This window comes from Osmerus mordax, chromosome 20 (genome assembly GCF_038355195.1).
Source record: "Osmerus mordax isolate fOsmMor3 chromosome 20, fOsmMor3.pri, whole genome shotgun sequence".
Taxonomy (NCBI): Eukaryota; Metazoa; Chordata; class Actinopteri; order Osmeriformes; family Osmeridae; genus Osmerus; species Osmerus mordax.
Window position 1 is genome coordinate 1,752,466 of NC_090069.1, and position 22,535 is coordinate 1,775,000.

General features: G+C 48.0%; 2 protein-coding genes across 5 annotated transcripts in view; one reads left to right on the top strand and one right to left on the bottom strand.

Moving 5' to 3' along the window:
- The window catches only part of scarb1 (scavenger receptor class B, member 1), a 13,264-nt gene extending 7,971 nt beyond the window's left edge, over positions 1–5,293 (top strand). The window contains exons 9-14 of one of the 4 annotated variants that reach the window (XM_067258301.1): positions 652–725; positions 934–985; positions 1,091–1,237; positions 2,008–2,055; positions 3,029–3,104; positions 3,851–5,293. In XM_067258301.1, coding sequence (XP_067114402.1) covers positions 652–725; positions 934–985; positions 1,091–1,237; positions 2,008–2,055; positions 3,029–3,104; positions 3,851–3,864 — 411 coding nt within the window. In that variant the 3' untranslated portion in view covers positions 3,865–5,293. The remainder of the gene's footprint in view (positions 1–651; positions 726–933; positions 986–1,090; positions 1,238–2,007; positions 2,056–3,028; positions 3,105–3,850) is intronic. The other 3 variants (XM_067258302.1, XM_067258303.1, XM_067258304.1) reach the window with 3 other exon arrangements.
- Positions 5,294–9,151: 3,858 nt separating this feature from the next.
- LOC136964525 (substance-P receptor-like) lies at positions 9,152–13,744 on the bottom strand. The gene is made up of 7 exons (XM_067258684.1): positions 13,517–13,744; positions 12,913–13,088; positions 11,805–11,999; positions 10,063–10,213; positions 9,762–9,958; positions 9,451–9,553; positions 9,152–9,343 (listed from the first exon to the last, which is right to left on the bottom strand). Exons 1-7 carry the CDS (start codon positions 13,742–13,744, stop codon positions 9,152–9,154), a joined length of 1,242 nt encoding a protein of 413 aa, XP_067114785.1.
- Between the last annotated feature and the right edge of the window lie 8,791 nt (positions 13,745–22,535).

Consider the following 22,535-nt stretch of genomic DNA (forward strand, 5'->3'; position numbering starts at 1 on the left):
AATGTCTTAGCTAATCGCCAGTAGATAAGTAGCTTCTGACATAACCATACTTCTGGAAAAACAATCTCACCTGAGATGGAAGAGAACCTTGACGGCAGGTATGTTTGTCCAGTGGGGCAGCCCTGACTAAACTTCCAAATGTACCTTTTTTAGTATTTATAAGGCCATTGATTTCATACCATTCCACTACAAAATAGGAGGTATAAAATGGGTCTATTCATCCATCTTCCTCCAGACAATGACACTGGGGAAGAGTAACGTACAGGGAATCTGGTGGTTCACTTTTAACTACATTTATTATTTAGGGGAGTCAGGTGGCTGAGCGGTTAGGGAAGCGGGCTAGTAATCTGAAGGTTGCCAGTTCGATTCCAGGCCATGCAAAATGACGTTGTGTCCTTGGGCAAGGCACTTCACCCTACTTGCCTCGGGGAGAATGTCCCTGTACTTACTGTAAGTCGCTCTGGATAAGAGCGTCTGCTAAATGACTAAAAAATTGTTACTGAACACTGGTGATTTGTCAAGCTTGAAGGCAAGTGGTCAGAAGTTTGTGGAGGACCTCCAAGGCATGCAAGCGATATCTTTTTATTAAAGAGAATCCTTTCCCGCTCTTTTCTGAGTCCTAAAGTATACCGTGTGTCCCCCCCCCTTCAGGAGACTGGTGTCCCTCTGAATGTGTCCATCCGTCTGCAGCTCAACTTATTCATGAAGACCGTTTCAGGAATCACGTAAGGCAGCCTAATTCCACTCTGATCTACCAAACCCTCAGCCGTGCCCCTGACGTTTGGACCCTTTACAACGACACCACTATCAGCTGCCGTGATTTTGAGAACCAGCAGGTCCTGTAAGACCAAGGGTTCTGCAGTCCTGGTGTGTTCTGGTTCTGCTTGAAGGCGTGTGTGTGTGTGTGTGTGTGACCCTGTTTTGCCTCTGCAGCGAGACGGGGAAGATCTCCGATGTGGTGATGCCCATGATCTGGTTTGAGGAGGTATGTGTACCACAGACATGTCATCATTCCAGGCCCTAACATAGTTCTCTAACAGCCACCTCTGGCCCATCATATACCACCTTAACCTCTCTCTATCTTTGTCAGAGTGGATACATCGACGGGCCCATCCTGGACACGTTCCACACTAACCTGGTGGTGTTACCAGCAGTGATGGAGTACATGCAGTACACCTTCATCGGCCTGGGCCTGGTCACTATCCTAGGCGCTATACTTCTGGGACTTCGACACAAGGTAGGACTCTACACACGGCATGGACTGTGTGAATGTGCATGTGTGTGTGCTCAGGCCTTGCATGTTTAGTATAACAGCATTTGGATGCTCTTCGCTATGGATGGATTACCACTACTAAACAAGTGACAGAAGAGTATGGTCGGAAGCTGTCATTGGTTTGTGTTTGACAGTGCTGCATGCATTTAATAAGTACTCCTCCTGGACAGTCCTCTGCTACAGTTACTCACGGGACTAGTGGGGGGGGGGGGCACACTAGTGGGGGGGGGCACACTAGTGGGGGGGGGCACACTAGTGGGGGGGGGGCACACTAGTGGGGGGGGGCACACTAGTGGGGGGGGCACACTAGTGGGGGGGGCACACTAGTGGGGGGGGGCACACTAGTGAGGGGGACTGGCAGTGATGGCTCTGTATTTACCAGAAGTGCAAGGGTCAGTGAGAAGTCTCCTAAAAGCGATAGAGTAGTGATTAAAGGGTTGTGTAAATGCTGCTCTTGTCCAGAACTGTGTGTTCTAGTATTTATCTGTGTAGTATTGGAGCTTTGTATTGGCTAAGATGGATGTTTATCAGTGAAGGAGGGGCAAACTGATGTGTTATGTGAATACATATTTAATGTAAACAGTGACTTATCTAGTTCAAAGTGGGTTTATTGTAGACTTGGATATATAATCAGACGTGACGGGATATATAATCAGACGTGACAGGGGTGAAGTCCGAATGTGCTGCTTCCTGTGCCCTACTGGGATTCAGGATCAAATGTGCTTCTTTTGCAGAACGTTAAGACGGAAGCATTCAAGTCTACAGTTATACAGAACCCTGGGGTTAGTCACTAGCCCCGCCCCCTCTTTCCCCCTCAATCTTCCAAATCAGGAAGTGTTGAGGAATATGATTTGCCTCAACAGATTCCCATCTGTGTTGATTCTGAGGTAGTTTGTTCAGACTGGGGTCTGGAGGGCAGCGCTGTTGAGTTTCTCACACGTTTGCTCTCCAGACCTGGAGCACCCTCCCCAGATCCGTACAGCCCATCGCAAGCATCTGTGACCATCTAATCAAGATGGTCAGTCCATTCAGTTCCTATCGATTCCCAAGTAGATTACATTTACATTTAGTCATTTAGCAGACTCTCTTATCCAGAGCGACTTGCAGTAAGTACAGGGACATTCTCCCCGAGGCAAGTAGGGTGAAGTGCCTTGCCCAAGGACACAACGTAATTTGGTTGGCATAGCCGGGAATCGAACCAACAACCTTCTGATTACTAGCCCGATTCCCTAACCGCTCAGCCACCTGACTCCCATTTCCCAAGTAGATGTGGAAGTGCTGGTTTTGGTTACATCATCTCCTCCTGAGGCAATATCCTGTTGGGATTGGACGACACACTGATCAACTCTCAATCTCATTCCCAAGTCAAATTTAGTCATGATTGTCCATAAGGGGTGTACCCTTAACCAATTGCATGTGTCCTCTGCATCTCGAAATCCAGCATTTAAATCAGAACACTGCATGCACACGCACACTTGACTGAAGGAAGAGCCACCAGCTTAACCCTTGTTCTGCCTTCGGGTCACATGACCCAAAGGTTCATAACGAACCATAGTTGTGTTTACCCAATACAAAAACAAATAAAAATAATTCTTTTAACCCTCGCAATGCTGGGGGTCTGAGACATTGTGGGTCATTGTGACCCACAATGACCCAAAGATAACACAAGGGTTAAACCAACCCTGACCCTACACAACTCCAATCACCTGATTATCTGTGGCTCCTCCCATTGGTTGATCTCTGGTTATCTTCCAGGCGACCGATAAAGACACTGTAAATGCCAAAGGCGCCCATGAAACACAGAAGGACAAATATATCATGAAAGACACAGGTGGGTGTAAGTACACAACACGCACAACGACAGGGATCACATTTGTCTACAAAACGGCTTAATGGATTCAGACGACTAATTGCAGTTTGAGTCTCCATTTGATACCATAACAATTATTACACTGAACCTTTCAGCTGAGACTGTCTTAACTTGGTTAACTGATCCTCAAGTTTGGAGGTAAATTCAGGATAGAAATACGGTTTTTGGATATAACATTATTTTTGAACTTGACACAATCTTGCATCCATAAATGGCCTCCATCAACCCCTCCTCCAATTCCCTGCCTAATCGTTATCACCGGTGGAAGAATGTGTTTTCAGGGGGTGTCCTGCATGAACTGATGTCACACAGGCTACAAGGATTCTCCATCTCACGTGCCACTGTTCAATTAGGCGTGTGCAGTGGTTTGACTGACTCGTGACAGCGGTGTTGAGCATCTCAATTGCAAAACACACCTGCACTTTGGGTTTGACCTTGTTACCTATGAGGTCACGTATGAACGTTTAACAGCTTTGCTTGATTACTTTAGTCGTTGTCGTCAAGACTGGGCAGAGACTCTTCAGAGGGAGACTGGTCCTCCATGACTTCTGTGGAAAATTTGTTTTCAGCTTGTTTGGGATGACCTTGTACCAGTTTTTTTTCTCCCCCTCACCAGCTTCCTGTAATATTGTTTTTGTATTTTCTCGTGACATTCAGCCCCTGCTGTTCCTTATGGGTTCTCTCTCTCGCTCTCTCCTAACTGACAGATCAAACCATGTGATACTCTCCTGGATGCCAGTCTAAACACCTCACCCAGTGAGAAGACCCCTCTCCTGCAGGGTGGTGTGGACTGAGAGTGACATCACGCTCGCGCACACCCACACACATGAACACAAAGATGGTGCCTTTTTACAAAAGGGACTTCAACACGTACCACTGAAACACTCTTCCTGACATCCAGACCTCACCTAGGTCTCTTCTAGGTTTGAGACTCCTTCCTACTGGTGTATAGAGAGCAATGGAACTTCAGACTGGGAACACGGAACTGTCTTCCAAGGTAATGGGTCTAGCTTTGGAAGTCTGTTCTGCTCTGAACCAGTCGGAATCCTCCTGCTGGTGTCCAACGGGCCAATGAGGAGCCACTTGCAGATTAGGTCACTGAGGGGATGGAATATTCTAGTGGTTTGTGGGAGGTTTAGCACTTGGCAGTTTTGAACGGTTTTCTATTGGGTTAGCCACACAATGACAATTTTCATGTTTGTGGTAATTTTAAATAAAATGTTTAGCACTTGTCTACATCAGTGGCTGTTTGAAGATCTGGGAAACCTTTTTTATCTAAAAAGCAAATGTTAACATCTCATGGTTAGTGTAGGTTATGTTTAATGCCATATGCCTTTTATGTGTGGTTCTGTTTTTGGAAGTGAACATTTGTTTGTACTTCTCCCTACAGTGCTTAAGTAGCAGCCATAGTGGCAATGTTATGGTCCTATTGTTGGAGAACCAACCTTTCTAATGTGGAGCTGGGTTTGTGCATCCAAAAAGGGTAATTCGTGTTTTAGATATTTGGGGCCTCCAGGGTTTTTGGTGGCTGGTGTCTTTCTCAGGCAAAAGCCAGAGTTTGGAAAGAGAACAGTACTATAGATGTTGTGCCCCAGACTTCAATTCAGACGAAGCGCAGTAAAAGTATTATGATAAATAACTTGTTGGTCGAAATTAGTGCGACTGCCATCAATCGCACTAATCTCATTTTATTTTCTCGTGCAATCAGACCAAGTATTGAGTTGCAGGATATTTATGCAGTGTTCAAAATGTTTCATCAGAAAAAGGACTGTTGTATTCCTGCCATAGTTTATATTGGGATTTTGTACTAGTCCACCTATGTGCCTTTACGAAGGAGTTGTGGTACGGCCAAATGCATCTTAGACCTTCATCTGCCTGGTATACTGTAGTGATGCATGTTCCCTGCTAGTGATTGTTATACCACCACTTCTAGAACACACTGAATCCATTCAGATCTGGTGTAAACTAAGTATGAGGGAATTATTTGAATGTTTTTTGACCAGTGTAATTTCATAGAAGCATTTGAATGTGTTTTGCGTGCATTTCACTGTGGGTTTCTGAAAAGGCCGGTTGAATTTATGAATGTAATGTTAGGATACGTCCACATGATTAAAATTTAAGACGATTAATAAAAAAATCTTTGTAAATAATGCATGCATTTTGGTCTTTTTTCATAGGTCTGTATACATATTACATTGTCATTTAGCAGACACTTTTATCCAGAGCGACTTACAGTAAGTACAGGGACATTCCCCCGAAGAAAGTAGGGTGAAGTGCCTTGCCCAAGGACACAACGTCATTTAGCACGGCCGTGAATCGAACTGGCAACCTTCAGATTACGAGCCCGACTGTACAAAAAGTCACCTGACTGTACAAATGTTTGGTCCATATTTTGATTGAACACAAGGATCAAGCTCAGCAGGGTTCTGATCACTCAGGCTCTGTGATCAGAACCTGGGTTGAAGACCTTAAGTTTGGTTGGCATGAAGCCATTGATCACCCAATGATGACAACAATCATGATTACACTGGTGACTATGGCAACCACCATCTTGAGTTTCTTCCTCTTTGGGGTCTTGACCAATCACCAGTCACCTGACCATGATGTGCTTTGCCAGTAGGGAGATGTGAGCTGTAGGAGAACGGGATCACGTGTCCAATTGCATAATGTACTTACGTTGGCCCATGTGTTTCTGATTAGTCTTAGATGGGTCACCACTGGTGTTGAATGTAGAGATATCAGGGCAGTGTGTGCAAGCTTCAAATTCCTGTGTTCTCGTGTAATTCCTTGGTGGTTTTGAGTTATCATTTTGTACATGTGAGGTAGGTGTGATGTTATGTAAGACCGTGTTGCTGATTGAGGTTTCCAATTCCTCTGCCAGGTTGGTAAGGTTATGCATTTGCTCTTCTCTCCAGAAGATTTTCTAAATTGTTCTACAGTCTTATTAGTGACCTCATCTAAAGAGAGCTGTATGGATGAGATCTGGCTCTTCTCCTCAGGGGCTGTCCACCCCTCTCTCCCTGTCCAATCAGGGCTGTCCTCCTACGGGAGAAGATACCAGTGAACATGTGCAGGAAAGGCGATCTTAGTTCAGTGCAGTATTGATAGTTCCTTTGTAAAAGTTCTGTTAACAGAATATGCAGTTCTGTGAAAAGACAAAACACATGAATGTGTACTGAAACTAGCCCCTCCAACTGTAGTTGTGCTGCAGCCAGGTGTGACTGAGGACAGCCCAGAGGTCTACAAACTGTGTTCAGCCTTGTGATCAGGTTGTCTTCATGTAAAGGTGAAAATATTTTAGCATGTATGGTTGCAGTATACGTTTTGCCACTAGATGGCGCCAATTTAATACAACGTAGATGTATGTTTGACAGTCAGAACGGCTACAGACATAATTGTCAGTCTCTTCATGTTAAGTTTTGTCTACCGTGACGCCGCTTTTCATACAGCAGTGCGTCTTGCCCTCTGCCTGAACCCAAGTCAATCTCCCTCTTGAAGTGCATCCGAGATGACAGTCGTATTTACAACATCAAACAGACGCAATGAAGCAGGTTCCCGCTGCTAACCCCGAGAACAGGGGAACCGTCCGAACCTGACGTTCGCATGCCATCAAATGTAGCCCAGGTGCTTAGAGAAGTCAACTGAAGTATAAGTAATAGACCATGGTACAATGATGCCGATACAATTAAAGAACGGAGCTCTGAAGTTAATGTAACCCTGCCGCAATCTTCCACCTCTCTCCTTTCTTTCTCTCGCAGTCTCTTCATTGCACTTCTTCACTATCTTTAACTGTCACCGTCTGTCTCCTCATCCAAGTTCCGTCACATTAAGAAAATTGTACGTTAAATGGGCTGTTCACAATGTCATATCTGGATTTCAGCACAATAGAGCCTGTGTCAAATCAGGCATCTCTTTAGAAAACCAGTCGCGTGTATCGCGGTTCACCAACTGTCAACACAAGTTGGAATGACACATAACAGAAATGACAACTTGACAGCGTTCTCTTCACAACTCTCCACCTTCCTCCTAACGTTCGCAGCGCGTATTCTATCCTGACAAACAGAATATATTTATATTTTTTGGATCAGAAAAACATTTATTTAATATGTGATCTGCATTCTCAGCTCATGTCATTACTCACAAAACACAACAGAAGCCCTAAATACATACATTAGTCCAGTATGTAAAAGACAGGGATGTTCCAATGTAGTCAGTTCAATAGTGTGTGGATCATTAAATAAGACACTATTATACACATATTCACACATTGTTCATATAGCACATGTAAACACAAATACTGACAATAACATTACATTTCAACAACTATTAACAACACTTGTGATGGTCCATTTCCTCCATCTTGTCTGAAGCTTGGCTGCGTGTCCATGTGTGAAAGGGTATGTGAGTGTGTGTGTGTGTGTGTATGGGTCTCTGTGTGTGACTGTGTGTGTGTGTACGGGTCTGTGTGTGTGTGTGTGTGTTTGTGCGCACACACACACACTGACCTCCAGGGGGCAGCAGCTGGTGGCTGTTCAATCAGGTGTGCGACAGGGAGCCCAAGCATGATCAAAACAACCTCACACACACACACACACCTCACACACACCTCACACACACACCACACACACACCTTACACACACACTCCTTACACACACACACACACACAGCCCGCCTGGTCTACGCATCTGTGAGGAACTCCTGGCAACCATCTCTGCCTTGACATCAAGCAGTATGTTGATGTGGACGCAAGTACATACACTAACATAAACATGACATCATACACACTCATGCATAAACATGCCAGTATGGCTACAGACACCATGTCTGACTGCTTCGATGAATAATATCCCTTCGCACATCTCTTTCACAGCTCCAATGAGCCATTGATGCACATGTTTGTGGCTCTACTTCGTGTAAAGTACAGTTTGCTAGGCTCACATGATGCACATACAAACCTATGGGTCACTAACGAACACCCCTACGCACGTTAAACGCATGCTAGTTTAATCTGGGCCTAGTTTCAAGCATCCTCTGGCTTCATGCGTGTTTTCCTGTTGTTACTCTGTGTGGACAGATTACATTTAGTCATTTAGCAGACGCTCTTATCCAGAGCGACTTACAGTAAGTACAGGGACATTCCCCCCCAAGGCAAGTAGGGTGAAGTGCCTTGCCCAAGGACACAACGTCAATTTGTCACGACCGGGAATCAAATCGGCAACCTTCTGATTACTAGCCCAATTCCCTAACCGCTCAGCCGCCTGACTCCCTGAGGACTGTGTGGAACAGAGGAGCTGGAGGAAAAGCATCTCTCGTTCCCCCGTCCCACCCTGCCCCCCCCCCCGCTCTCCCCCTCGCCCCTCTTCTCTTCTCCTTCTCTGTCTCTCTGTCTCTCATCTGTTCTGTTTATAGCTGCCCTCGTGGTCTGGTCTGGTGTACAGAGCAACCCTCCACACATTGTCAGGGGCAGGGGGGGTAATCCTCCTAAACAGCTGCTGTCACCCAACACACACACACACACTCACTGCCCCTATACACACATACACACGCACACTGCCCCTATACACACATACACACGCACACTGCCCCTATACACACATACACACGCACACTGCCCCTATACACACATACACACGCACACTGCCCCTATACACACATACACACACTCACTGCCCCTATACACACATACACACGCACACTGCCCCTATACACACATACACACGCACACTGCCCCTATACACACATACACACACACACACACTGCCCCTATACACACATACACACACACACACACACACACTGCCCCTATACACACAGCTGTAACCTAATAACTGGACACTGAGATATTTCTGTTGCTCAGGGCAGCGGAGGGTTAAGGTATCTAAAGTTCTGGAATTTGGTTGGAACTGTACAGAGAACAAACGTGCTTATGACAAGGGAGTGGGACTAGCAGTGAGTCTCAATCGGTATCTGAACTTGTCCCATCCAGGTTGGACCGAGAGCCAGTCTCTTAATTCACAAGGCTTGCACGCGATTCCAAGTTGTGTTTGGCAGACTGGGAGGAGCCATTCGAGGTGGGCTCCGCGGCCTGGAGGTTGAGAGGGGTGCCGGCTGGCTGTTCGGCCCTAAAACGGTCCAGGTCTGTGGGCTGGATAACGGTGGACACGCTGGTCTCCATCCGGCTTGCCCGGTACACACTGACCTGGGACCACATGGTAGAAGGGTTTCACTGTCTCTCTCTGTCTCTCTCTCTCTCTCTCACTGCCTCTTTCTCCCTCACGCGTACAAACACACACACAGCAGACGAACCTGGGTCTGTAGGTAGCGGGTAGATTTGAGCTCCAGTCCCTCGTATGAGCTGGCAGCGACACACGGACACCAGCAGAACATCTGCTGAAACCCTGCCCTGAATCTGGAGAGAGAGAGAGAGAGGAACATAAACAGACGGACAGACAGGTAAGCCAATGGGTCGATGGACAGACAGACAGACGTACAGATAGACAGGCAGGCAGATAGATAGACAGACAGACAGACGCAGACAGGCAGACAGGCAGACAGTCAGGCAGGCAGGCAGGCAGGCGTAAAGATAAACAGGCAGGCAGACAGACAGGCAGTGTCACCTGTCGTTGAGGCAGCAGTAGATGATGGGGTTGTACATGGTGGAGCTCATAGCCAGCCACATGATGGCCAGGTACACCTGCTGGATGTAGCGCTCCTCAAACATCTTGGGGAAGAACTGGTGCACCAGGAAGTACACGTGGAAGGGCAGCCAGCACACGGCAAACGTACACACCACCACGATCATCATCTTCACCACCTGGCAGAGGACATGGAGGAGCACACGGTACAAGTAGTAGCGTGTGTGTGTGCGTGTGTGAGTGTGTGCATGTGTGTGTGAGTGCATGTGTGTGTGTGCGGTACCTTGCGTTTCGCTGTGAGCTGCTCTCTGTAGCGGTCCGAGGAATCCCCAGGGATCTCACCGGCCCACAGGGTCACGCCCACCACCAGATATGCACACCCCATAATGCACAGGGGCAGGAAGTAGATCAGAAGAACCTCGCAGACATAGTAGCTGAAGCGGAAAGACAACAATGTCAGCGCCCACGGCAACGAAGGATGTTTTTTCGTTTCTTGGGGGGGGGGGGAGTTTAAATCACACCAGCTCCACCTACGAATTCTCGAATCGGTTCGCAGACATGATGAGGAGAGAGGAGGGGAGAGGAGGCGAGAGGAGGGGAGGCGAGAGGAGGGGAGGCGAGAGGAGGGGAGGGGAGGGGAGGGGAGGGGAGGGGAGGGGAGGGGAGAGGAGGGGAGGGGAGAGGAGAGGAGAGGGGAGGGGAGGGGAGAGGAGAGGAGAGGAGAGGAGAGGAGAGGAGAGGAGGGGAGGGGAGGGGAGGGGAGGGGAGGGGAGGGGAGGGGAGGGGAGGGGAGGGGAGGGGAGGGGAGGGGAGGGGAGGGGAGGGGAGGGGAGGGGAGGGGAGGGGAGGGGAGGCGAGTGAGGAGGGGAGGGGAGAGGAGGGGAGGGGAGAGGAGGGGAGAGGAGGCGAGTGAGGAGACAGGCAGACACTCTCACCCCTCAGGGATCTTCTTCACATCAGCTGGACATGTAGGACACTTCAGCTCTACCATCTGGAACATCTCCCTAGCTGCCCTCCACCCCAAGGCTCCTCTCAGACCCCCAACCCCTCTCCTTCTAGAAACAAACACACACACACCTCCTCCTACAGACACACACACCTCCTCCTACAGACACACACACACCTCCTCCTACAGACACACACACACCTCCTCCTACAGACACACACACCTCCTCCTACAGACACACACACACCTCCTCCTACAGACACACACACACCTCCTCCTACAGACACACACACCTCCTCCTACAGACACACACACACCTCCTCCTACAGACACACACACACCTCCTCCTACAGACACACACACACCTCCTCCTACAGACACACACACCTCCTCCTACAGACACACACACACCTCCTCCTACAGACACACACACATACCTCCTCCTACAGACACACACACACACCTCCTCCTACAGACACACACACACACCTCCTCCTACAGACACACACACACACCTCCTCCTACAGACACACACACACACACCTCCTCCTACAGACACACACACACCTCCTCCTTCTACAGACACACACACACACCTCCTCCTACAGACACACACACACCTCCTCCTTCTACACACACACACCTCCTCCGACAGACACACACAAGCACACCTCCTTCTACACACACACACACACACACACACACCCTTTCCCCTACAGACACACGTGCACACACACACCCCTACTTCCATACACACACACGGACCTCATTGTTGTTTATCGTCTCAATCAAATCGTGAGAGAGCAGCTAGGGACGAGGGCTGGGATTGGGCACGACAGCAGAGGGTGGGAGAGAGGAAGTGGGGTTTTGCGGCTCAGCTGCCGACCCCCCGAAAAATACAACTTCATTTTCATCACCACATGATCTGTAATTAGCTTCTCAAGTAGTGTTCACCCCCCCCCTCCCCCCCCCCCCCCCGGAATAGAGACGAGGCAGGGAGGCAAACACAAACCAGCTGACGTACCGCTATCGCACGTGGGGCGCACAAACGCAGCACTTCGTCAAGTGTGATTACTCACATCTTCTGGAAGTCGAGGGAGCTGTAGTCAGGCCAGTCTATGTAGCAGACGGTTCGGCCGGGCAGCACAGCCGTGGCGGAGTAGTAGTACTGAGGGAAGGCCAGGAGAAGGGCCAGCAACCAGATCACGCCGATGACCACACGGGTCTGTGTGGAGGACAACCTCTGCTGCAGGGGGTGGATGATGGCCATGTACCTTAACACACCCGCAAACCAGACACTTTCAAGTTTCACGTTTTTATCGTAAGGTGCACAGCAACAACACAAGGTCAAACTGGGCACTGAAATTCTTGGGACAAGACAACGCAAGACACAGTGGTACCTTTACGCGGACATGCAAGCAGGACAGACACATAAACAACGCATTTTCACACATCTCCATCTCTCTCAACCTGCCACACACACACACACACACACACACACACACAGCAGGGATTCTGTTGGGAACCTGATTACTTTTCCATTCCACTGGCCAAGTTTAATTTTCAATTACCATCTTGAATTTAAAGCCAGCATCTGATGGCTAGAGTTGGAGAGAGACAGGCATAATTGATTGCCTGCATTTGTGTTGTACCTTGCAGGGGTCTTATCCGGTGAGAGCTTTAACAAGTACTAGCTTTCTGTCTCGGGGCCTAATACCAGCTGCTGTGCTGAAGTGTCTGTTTGGATTTTCGTATCTCTCTGAATTAAAGCTAATCATGCAAAGCTAATGCCAGGTGGCCTCGCCAATTCCCGGAAGTTAGGGGCGTTTGTTTAAATTGTTTCTGAAAGCGCAGGGGATTGTGTGTTGTGCAAAGCGGCACCTTGGTTTTGTTTTCCAATTTAATGGAGGAGCTTGTTCTTTCAAACACCGCCCTTATAGGATTGATTTTTTTCCCACCTATCCAATTCCCACCGCTCCCTGAAACTGAGAACATTTCATTTACATTTCATTTTCATATAACACAAAACTAACACCTCACAAGACTGTCACACTGACATCACGTCGCACGCACGTACAGTGCCCACTCGAGTTGAGTGGAACAGCAGGCGTTCGCTCGACATTTTTGCAAGATTTGAGAGGTGTGAGTAGTGCTCGATGTTTCTCGTGTTGTGATGTTGCAACTCACCTATCCAACGCGATGGCCGTCATGGAATAGATGCTGGCAAAGACAGCCGCTATGGGGAAGAAGTTATGAAAGCGACAGTAGACTGTCCCAAAGTACCATTCGTTATGGACAGCATAGGCAAAGTTGATCACTGTGTTGAAAGCCGACATTGAGGCCTCAGCGAATGCCAGGTTGACCTAAAGTGCAATAAAAAAAGATTTGTTGTTGTTGTAGATTTTGGTGACAGTATTGTCCAATTAGCCGAAGCCTACGTTAGTCGCAGGGGGTCTAGTCGAGTTTAGTTAAATTTGCTCTTCAGCTACAATACCTCTGTCACATTCGTTCATTTTGACCCAGTCACACAGCGACCCTATACTGGTCCAAAATAACCCTAACTGGTTTTACCTGGGCACCGAAAGGACTGAAGTAATCTAAACTATGAGAGGGGGTCAGCGCCGTTAGGTTCACCGTAAGGAAACTCGTACTCATGCCATATAGTGGTATCAACAGTTTGAGCCCTCATCAATTTTAACCAGACTTCAGATAGCCTAATTTCATGCAAATAGCTACAATTCTATCAACATATTTTTAAGACTGTACAAATTGATAGGCTCGTTTTATTTACCAGGAAATAGTTGGTAACGGTCCTCATGCGTTTGTGCGCGAGAATGATCCAGATGACCACCAGGTTACCGACCACTGACACGGCGACGATGCTGCAGTAAGCGATAGCCCACAGCCCAATTTGCCAGACAGGCTGAACGAACTGGTTGTAGTTGTCCGTCTGGTTAGCAGAGATGTTGGGCTCGTTTAGTATACTGTCAACGACTGTGATATTAAAAATAGGGTCCATCTTCTATGCGTTCCAAGATTAGTTGATAGTTTTTGTGAGCGGGTGAATATTAAAATAAAACTTATTCTAAATTATCTATCGACAAAAGTATTAAAAACAAAAAAACAAAGCATTCACATGTGTCGTTTTTAATATAATAATCTCTGTGTTACACGGTTCCATGCCCCGTGTCTTGCAGATCTCAGTGCTTGAAGTCTTCCCCTCAAATAGCCTTCACCATTTCAGGTCTTCGGATGTATTCCCACTGTCTAGCGAATGGAGAGAGATTGTATGAGAGCTCTGAATAACCTTCAGCGCCAAGCAGTTTGAGAGCGCATGCTACGCACATTTCTGCCCCTTGCGCACGGTGTATATATAACCTCCTTGCCCCATACGCACGAGCGTGACACGCGGGAACGCGGGACACACCTGTTTACACTTTTACAAATGTGTTTTTATACATATCTCTCTGCCATTAAGCAAGGAGTTGAACATGACTTAACTGCCTAGCAGCCTAGACTGGTGTACCTTTTTCCCTTTGACTGACTTGACGTCTATTTATCAGTTCTAAAATGGCTCCCTCAACGCCCACCTTGGGCCCAGGTGCTGCAGCTCACTATGATGTGGTCTGATGTCTCCTCAAACACAGAACACTAAGATGCCATGGTTAGGGAGAGCAAGATTGGCTCAGCAAAACTTTGTCTGGATCTGGTCACCTTATTACTTTCTCCTGTGCCCTTCATCTATCTTTTGATCTCCCTCTCTCTCCCCCACCCTCTCTCCCCCTCCCTCTCTCTCTCTTTCTCTCTCTTGCTCGTTCATGTTCTCCCTTTCTTTCTCTGACTGGACTGAAATTCTCATAATCCACAGCACATCCAATTCCATACACATGGGACTCTGTCTTTACCGATAACCAGTACATTCTGTTAGAGGACAGACTGGAGTGTCAGGAGCCCGATGAGGGCGGACAGGAGATAAGGAGATAGGAAATGAAAAAAGAAACTCAGACTGAATGGACTCATTTAGGACGTGAGAAGGGCGGATGGAGAGGATGGAGGAGGAGGAAAACGTGTTAGCGGTCAATTTGAGCATTTCACAGCTCTCTCTCTCTCAGAGTAGGAGTCTCAAGTCCCGCCAGGCCAACGGTGGAGAGACAGACAGAGTGAAGACCCTTGTCGAGCTAACACACACATTCCCCCAGGCCCCGGTCACACAGCTTCCAAGAGGCCCGGGTAGGTAGATGGAGTCAGGGGGAACGCTGGGAAGGAGGTGAGAAGGAATCAGAGGAGAGGACTGAGTGGTATGAGCGGAAGAGAGGGAATGGCTCTTCGTTATGGAACCCAAAGGTTCATAACGAACCTTATGTTTACCCAATTTTACCCAATACAAAAACAAATAAAAATAATTTTCTTTTAACCTACGCAATGTGGGGGGTCTGAGACAGCCCAACGGTTAAAAGAAAATGCTTCACTTTGTTTTTGTATGCGGTGAAGTTGTCACAATACGACGGTGGGTCACAATGACTGATGGGTCAGAATGACCCGAAGATAACACAAGGGTTAACGAAGGGTGTCATGTTGAAGGTCAATCCTTACGTTAGTCTGAGAGAGAGAGACCCAGAGATATCATCTGGTCGGAGTCAAAGCTTTTATAAACATCTCTCTCCGTCACTCACTCTCCCTCATTATCTTTCTCTTGCTTCTGGCATATTCCTTCAAAACATTTTCTCTCCCCTCCGTGCAAAATTTGGTTCAGGTGGCATCATTAGGTAAACTTTCCTTTTCCAGAACTTTGCTGGCAGAGGGAAGAAAGAGTTGGACCTACCCTCTTGATTTCTCTCACAAGAACAAATATTTACGCAGTATGTATAACGTTTACACACACGCACACGCGCACGCATTCCTTTTCAAGACACTCATCTCATCGTTCTTTTTTTTTGACGTGTTAAAGTCACCAACTGACAGAACTCCAGTTCCACCCTCCCTCCCTCCCCTCTCTTCTCTCGCCTCTCTTCTGTATTCCACACTTGGAACCGCACTTCTTTTCTATCCAGCTGTTTGAGGGACATGGTGGCCCCATGCTGTGATGGCTATGAATTAATGATCGTCAGTGAGCTGTGCGTCTCGTGTCTGATGCGTGCTCCGAGCGCGGTGTGAAACCACTTGTTGACAATCAAATTGTCGTTGCTCTAACAGAGCGTGTGCATGAAGGATCAAGGTAGCTCGGCAGCTCCGAACCTAAGGGTGATTGGTGCCTTCTCACTTGCAGTATCATGCCTGGAATAGTCTTCAGCTCCACATCGGATCCTCTCCAACTGTGGATGTTTTTAAATCACATCTGAAGACGCACACATTCTACCTAGCCTACGATACTCTACACATACCTAGAAATGTTATATTGTATATGTACTATAGGTCTGTGCATGTGTCCTTGTGATTAATGTTAGTTGTTTTAGAGCCGTATTCTCCCTTAGCTGATTGAACAGCAGTTTGAGCAACACTGATTGTTCCTTGACAGTGAGTCTCACACAGCATGTCATACAATATTATATATATTTATAATAACAATATAGAAATATAATAATAATAATATATAATACAAGTGTAGACCAAATAAAAAGAAAACACAAATGGCAGAAGGGTTATCCCAATGGTTCACATAGTTTCATATTCAATCCAGCTTGTCCAGTCAAATGTCAACAGTGTTCATTTTAACAGATACATTATATCAGGTGTCCATTTTCCACTGATTGTTTTTAAAGGTGCTTTACAAATAAATGTGTCTTGCCACATGATGCAAACACCAAAACATGCACACATACATGCACACATACATGCACACATACATGCACACATACATGCACACATACACACACACACAAGGAAATGGCTGTAGATTTAGGGCAACGAATGACATCATTTTGTCAAGGGCAGCAGAGATCACCTTGCTAACACCCTAATCTGAGGGTGCAGTGATGCATATTTATCATGATGACGAAGAGGAGATTCAGGAGATCGGCTCTTCCTCTTCTCTCCTTCCTGTTCTCTCTCTCTCACTCTCTCTCTCTCTCTCTCTCTCTCTCTCTCTCTCTCTCTCTCTCTCTTTCTGGATATAATCTCTGGATATAGACTAAGGACAAGGATATAGAATATGGAAGTGGAAAACCATGTAAAGCGCCTCTCTCTTCTGGCTCTGCCCTCAGGTGTATTTCCACACGCAGGAAACACTCATTACACAGGAGTGCATGTAGGGAGGTCCGCTAACAAGTCATGGGACCAGCAGATGAGAGATATGCAAATCAGGCCACTCGATTACCTAATGCAGACCAATGGGGTGTCGCTGGCTAATCAATATACATGAGCAGAGCTTGGGTGGAGGAGGAAGGGGGTCCGAAGGGAACGTCCTCGACGGCAGAGCAGAACTAAACCGAAGACGAAAGATCAGAAGACAGGAGAGGAGCTTCAGCCTCTTTCGTCCGTCTGTCATCCACGTCTTCGGTTTCTCACACAAGACCTGATGCATTCTGGGAAAACAATGCCCTGAGAAGCATAGCTTCTTCATCTCATCTGATACCATCAGTATGCTAATCCTCCAGTAAAGCTAATTGGTTTAGAGGCTGAGGCTGATGAGATGGTTATCTAAAAACAATTATGCTGGTTCCTTAGAGAGGGCTGTTTGATGTTCTTTATCTTGAGTCTTGACATTAGATCTGCCCATGCATCCAATTGAATACTTTTAATGAATATGGCGTTCGCCCCAAAAGGCAACACTCAATATATTATTAAGTTTGTGAAAAAGCAGGCATCCATATTGCACACACACCTACTGTGAATAGACAATGCCCACACACACACACACACACACACATGTACAACACACACACGTACATTACACAGATACACACACACACTTGTACACACACTGGTGTGTCCTACCACAGCTGTTTTCCACAGAGTAGGTATGGGGGTACACAGCCTGCTTCACTTCTCATTACCCACAACCCCTGGTGGGTGGCAGCCAACCCGGACGGGCCCCTATGACCTCCGACCTCTGACCTCTTGGACACGGTGGGGGGTCGGAGCTGAAGGTCAAAGCGCCGCTTCCTGTCTCGGATGACTCCCTGCGTCCCCCTCCCACCGAGACGGTGACCATGGAGATGATGAAGAGGGGCAAGTAAACATGATGGGGGTCAGATGGCCGAGCGGTTAGGGAGTCGGGCTATTAATCAGAAGGTTGTTGGTTCGATTCTGAAACAAGGCATTTAAACCGTTATTGATTAACGGACATTTTGTGAACTTGAGGTAATCGTGCATATTTTAATCAATACTGTCGATTATAGATAATTGTAGGTAACGGGACTCAAACAGCGCTAATTACACCACTTTCCTCAAATGTTCCCACTATTTCCTCTGTGCTTTTTACAACCTGGTCCTTTTCTCTCCCTCCTCTTTGATGACACCTGTGTCATCCTCCTCTGACGTCACCTACCTTTGTTCTCTTTCTGAGTCTAATCATATGAAACGAGCGCCACTTCCTGCCGAGATCCAAAGGGCAAGTAATCAACGTCAAAATCACTATAATGATCGCAAGCGATGAAGTACGGAGTACACTCTGCACACCAAGCCTCGCTCCGTTCATTGCCGCGCCATTACTACAGCGAACTTGGTTTGATTGTTCTCCTGTGAGAGGCCCTGTGCGAACTTAACATGCGAGGCCCTGCTTATTGACGTACACCGTGATGCACGCGCAAGAATCACACACTCCTTCTTGCTCCTCGCACTCTCACGGGGCTTGCTCAAACGCCCTGTGGCGTCGCGTAAATCATGAATGAAAAAATATACGAATTTCATTTAGAGCACATCGAGTCCAGAACAGGAATAAAAAAATCTTGGAAAAAAAAACAAAAAACAACTTGTGATCGCAAACCAGGCAGGCGCAAGGCCTGTGAGACCTGTGCGGTCGCACAGTTGGCACAACCCATGCGACGGTTCTGCTGAAAGGTATTACACATACAGTGTGACTGGCGACGCAAAGCACTTTACCATCACCTGTGGAGCTGCCACTATAACGGTGTGAGTTCAAGTTTAGCTTCTGGGCTTGTAAGTCTTACACAACCTGCCGTTTGGAGAGAGGGTTAATGTCACAACTTGACAAGTCAACCAAAATGACCAGATCTCTGTCTCTCTCTCCTCTCTCTCTCTCTCTCTCTCTCTCTCTCTCTCTCTCTCTCTCTCTCTCTCTCTCTCCGAGGTCAGAATACACGATTTGTAGTTAATAGAGAAAATAAAACGAGATTACAGACAGGAAACAGGTGTTTGTTATACAATCAGACAGACACCACACACAGACATCACTACCATGCTGGGGAGTGGGGGGTAGCTACGCCCCCCTACGCCCTCCTCTGGACCACCAGAGACATCTAGTGACAAGACTGGGAAGCTCAACGTTACGTGGAGGGAACCAGCGTCTGGTTTGTTTGGACTGCTCTCACCAGGGTCATTCACAGGGGGGCAACATCGACAGCGAGCAGACGTGCGTCCCATCGAAACGCATCCGTCCAGCAGGGAAGCATTCGGATTAATCGAACAAACTGGCATGACCTTTGAACTGAAGGCTCATTGGCCTAGTTTCAAATCCAATGATCGATACTTTACGCGCTGCCTTTAAATCAGTACGTCCATGAACTCGATAGATTTGCATGGAGGTGATGAGTGAGAGCTATCAGAAATGCAGTTTGTGACCACGCAGCCCTGGTAGCTCACCTGTTAAGAGCGTGGACTTTGTAGGCTGAGGCCTTAGCACAGCGGCTCTTTACCATGTGATGCATCCCCCCCCCCCCCTCTCTCCCCACTGTCTTCCTGTCACACTTCTTTTACAAACTCCAGTCCAATGTAGCAAGAACACGGCTTGAATTAAAAAAAGAAAAAAAGGTTATTTCAGTGATACCCCCGTCATGTTAGCCTACTTACTGTCACGTCACTTTTTTATTTTCAGCTCGTCTTTTTTCAGAAACTGCCTGTTTTCTCCTCACACGCGAAGAGCGGAGGCATGACACCAGAGTGGAATGAGTCCATGGAAGGTTCCAGAAGGCTCTGAGAATGACGGTTGTCGGCAGATCGGGTTTTGGGTCAGGGGTGGAATCATCCCCTTCCTGCCCTCCATGACAGCCTCTGGACCTTAGGGGCACAAGGCTGGGGATCACCACTGACACACACACACACACACACACACACACACACATACATTGACTTCTGTATTCATAGTCTTTGTCTCTCTGCCACACACACATGCACACACACTCTGTGCAGTGCATTGGTGCAGTGCATTGTCAACGATCAATGTGATCTGACACACAAGTTCCCCCTCTTCCTCTCATTTCCCCCCCACACACACACACAGTTTTGTGTGTGATCAGTTGAACATCTACTGTATAACTTCAGTTCTGTCCGTGGTCAGCTGAACATCAACAGTCATCAACTCCAGCCAGGACTTCGTCTTCAACCCAGCACAGCCTCAGGTAAGGGTTCCATGTTCCTGCAGGTTTATGCTTGCCCGTGCTCATGCACGGTGGTCTAATGTGGTAGCTGGTTTTCATCGTTTTTGTGTTTGCTACGTGAGGTGTTTTCAGATCAAAACAATGTGCATGTTATTAGATTTGTTTGGTGGGGGAGTAAATAAGTGATACAGATCATTAGTTGCTAGATGTGTTTTACCATCACTGTGTGTTGTATGAGTTATATTCATTTATTTTCTCTATATTGATCCTGACCGAAATGTATATACGATTTAGAAATACTGTATGTATGTTTTAGATGCAAAGGTAAATTATTCAGAAGACTCTGGAAATATTTGATGCGTGAAGATTTGTGATTTAGGCTTCGGAATTCGAAAATGACAATTTGAGAGGCAAAATCTGATTTGAATTTGATTGCGATTTCGTCGTAATGGAAACAACCTGTTTGTGTGGTAGAATGTGTTTGTGTGCGTGTAAAGGTATGTGTGTTTAAAAGTGTGTGTGATTGTCTGTCTGTATGTGTCCCATCTGTGTGGACAAAGGTGTGTGTGAGTGTGTGTGTGTGTGTGTGTCCTTCACACTCAGTGAGCAGTGACTCAGAAGGCAGCTGGTGATCAGGACTGGCAGGTATTGATCAGCCTACAAACACCCCTCAGATCAGATAGCGACAAAGGGAAACACAGTCCCTTTACACACACACTCGTACACACATGCACAAACGCACACACTGCATACACTGCATACACACACCCTCACACACACACACACACGTCAACACGCTCTATCAAACCATCACATGATATTGTCATGGACTTGGCTGTCATTCCCCACACGTGAACGCGTTGTCCCACGCTGATTGGAACTCCCTCACATTCTTCCCACATCAATATGTGTAACGTTATCAGCCCCGTGATATTTCAGGGGGATATTTACATTTACATTTAGTCATTTAGCAGACGCTCTTATCCAGAGCGACTTACAGTAAGTACAGGGACATTCCCCCCGAGGCAAGCAGGGTGAAGTGCCTTGCCCAAGGACACAACGTCATTTAGCACGGCCGGGAATCGAACTGGCAACCTTCAGATTACTAGCCCGATTCCCTAACCGCTCAGCCTCCTGACTCCCACACTCATATTTCCCACAAGCCTTGGTTTCTAGCTCCTTCCTGTCGCCGTCTGTGGTTGCTGGTGTCCTAAGGGCTGTTCTGGCTCCTCATTGATTTTTCCTCTCGTCGGTCATCGATCGCCCCGGGTTACCAGAGGCACGTGGGATGCCGTGTGGCTTGGCCAATCACAGGGCGGGGTCACAGGTTTTACGGAGTCAGAGGCAGTGAACTGAGTGACACGTTAGGGGGTGGGGCTTATCAGAGAGGAAGAGGGGACTCAGTCAAAGGCTGTAACCAAGGGCAACATCACAAGCCGTCTCATGAGGTTCTGAGGTGGCTCACTGGAAGAGTGCGTGTCGGCTGAGGCCTTTCTGCAGCGGCCTGGGCCTGGGCTTTTCCCTGTCATGTACCTGTCATACTTCGCTTAAATCTGTTCAATAAAGCAGGAAAAATGCAGAATAAACATATCTTTAGATATATTCAGTGAGGGTTGTTGTTTAGGAAGAGAGTCTGTACTTCCAGCTGACAGCATCACTGGGTGTTTGTGTTCAAGCAGAAGCAGGTAAGAGTTAGGCTGTTGAAAGAGACGCCTGATCAAAGGGACGGGAGAAATGTGAAGTTCTCTCCCCCCGTTCCTCTTCATCTTCCCTGATCCACCAACCTCTCTCTTTATCTTTCACACCTGCTTTCTGCCTCTCCGCCCTCCCTCTCCCCCCTCTCCCCCCTCTCCCCCCTCTCCTCCCTCCTTCTCCCCCCTCCCTCTCCCCCCTCCCTCCCCCTCTCCCCCCTCTCCTCCCTCCCTCTCCCCCCTCCCTCTCTCCCCTCCCTCCCCCTCTCCCCCCTCTCCTCCCTCCCTCTCCCCCTTCCCTCTCCCTCTCCCCCCTCCCTCTCCTCCCTCCCTCTCCCCCCTCTCCCCCCTCTCCCCCCTCCCTCCCCCCCTCTCCCCCCTCTCCTCCCTCCCTCTCCCCCCTCCCTCTCCCCCCTCCCTCCCCCTCTCCCCCCTCTCCTCCCTCCCTCTCCCCCTTCCCTCTCCCTCTCCCCCCTCCCTCTCCTCCCTCCCTCCCTCTCCCCCCTCCCTCTCCCCCCTCTCCCCCCCTCCCTCCCCCCCTCTCCCCCCTCTCCCCCCTCCCTCTCCCCCCTCCCTCTCCCCCTCCCTCTCCCCTCTCCCTCTCCGCTCCTCTCCTCTGGTCAGG

What these genes read in the sequence shown, in the direction of transcription:
- LOC136964525 (XM_067258684.1), bottom strand. Translation starts at nt 13,744, where the DNA reads ATGGACCCTATTTTTAATATCACAGTCGTTGACAGTATACTAAACGAG. An exon ending in CCGTTACCAACTATTTCCTG is followed by an intron (nt 13,089 to 13,516) that starts GTAAATAAAACG and finishes ATTGCACTTTAG; the next exon opens with GTCAACCTGGCATTCGCTGA. An exon ending in AGCTCACAGCGAAACGCAAG is followed by an intron (nt 9,959 to 10,062) that starts GTACCGCACACA and finishes GTCCTCTGCCAG; the next exon opens with GTGGTGAAGATGATGATCGT.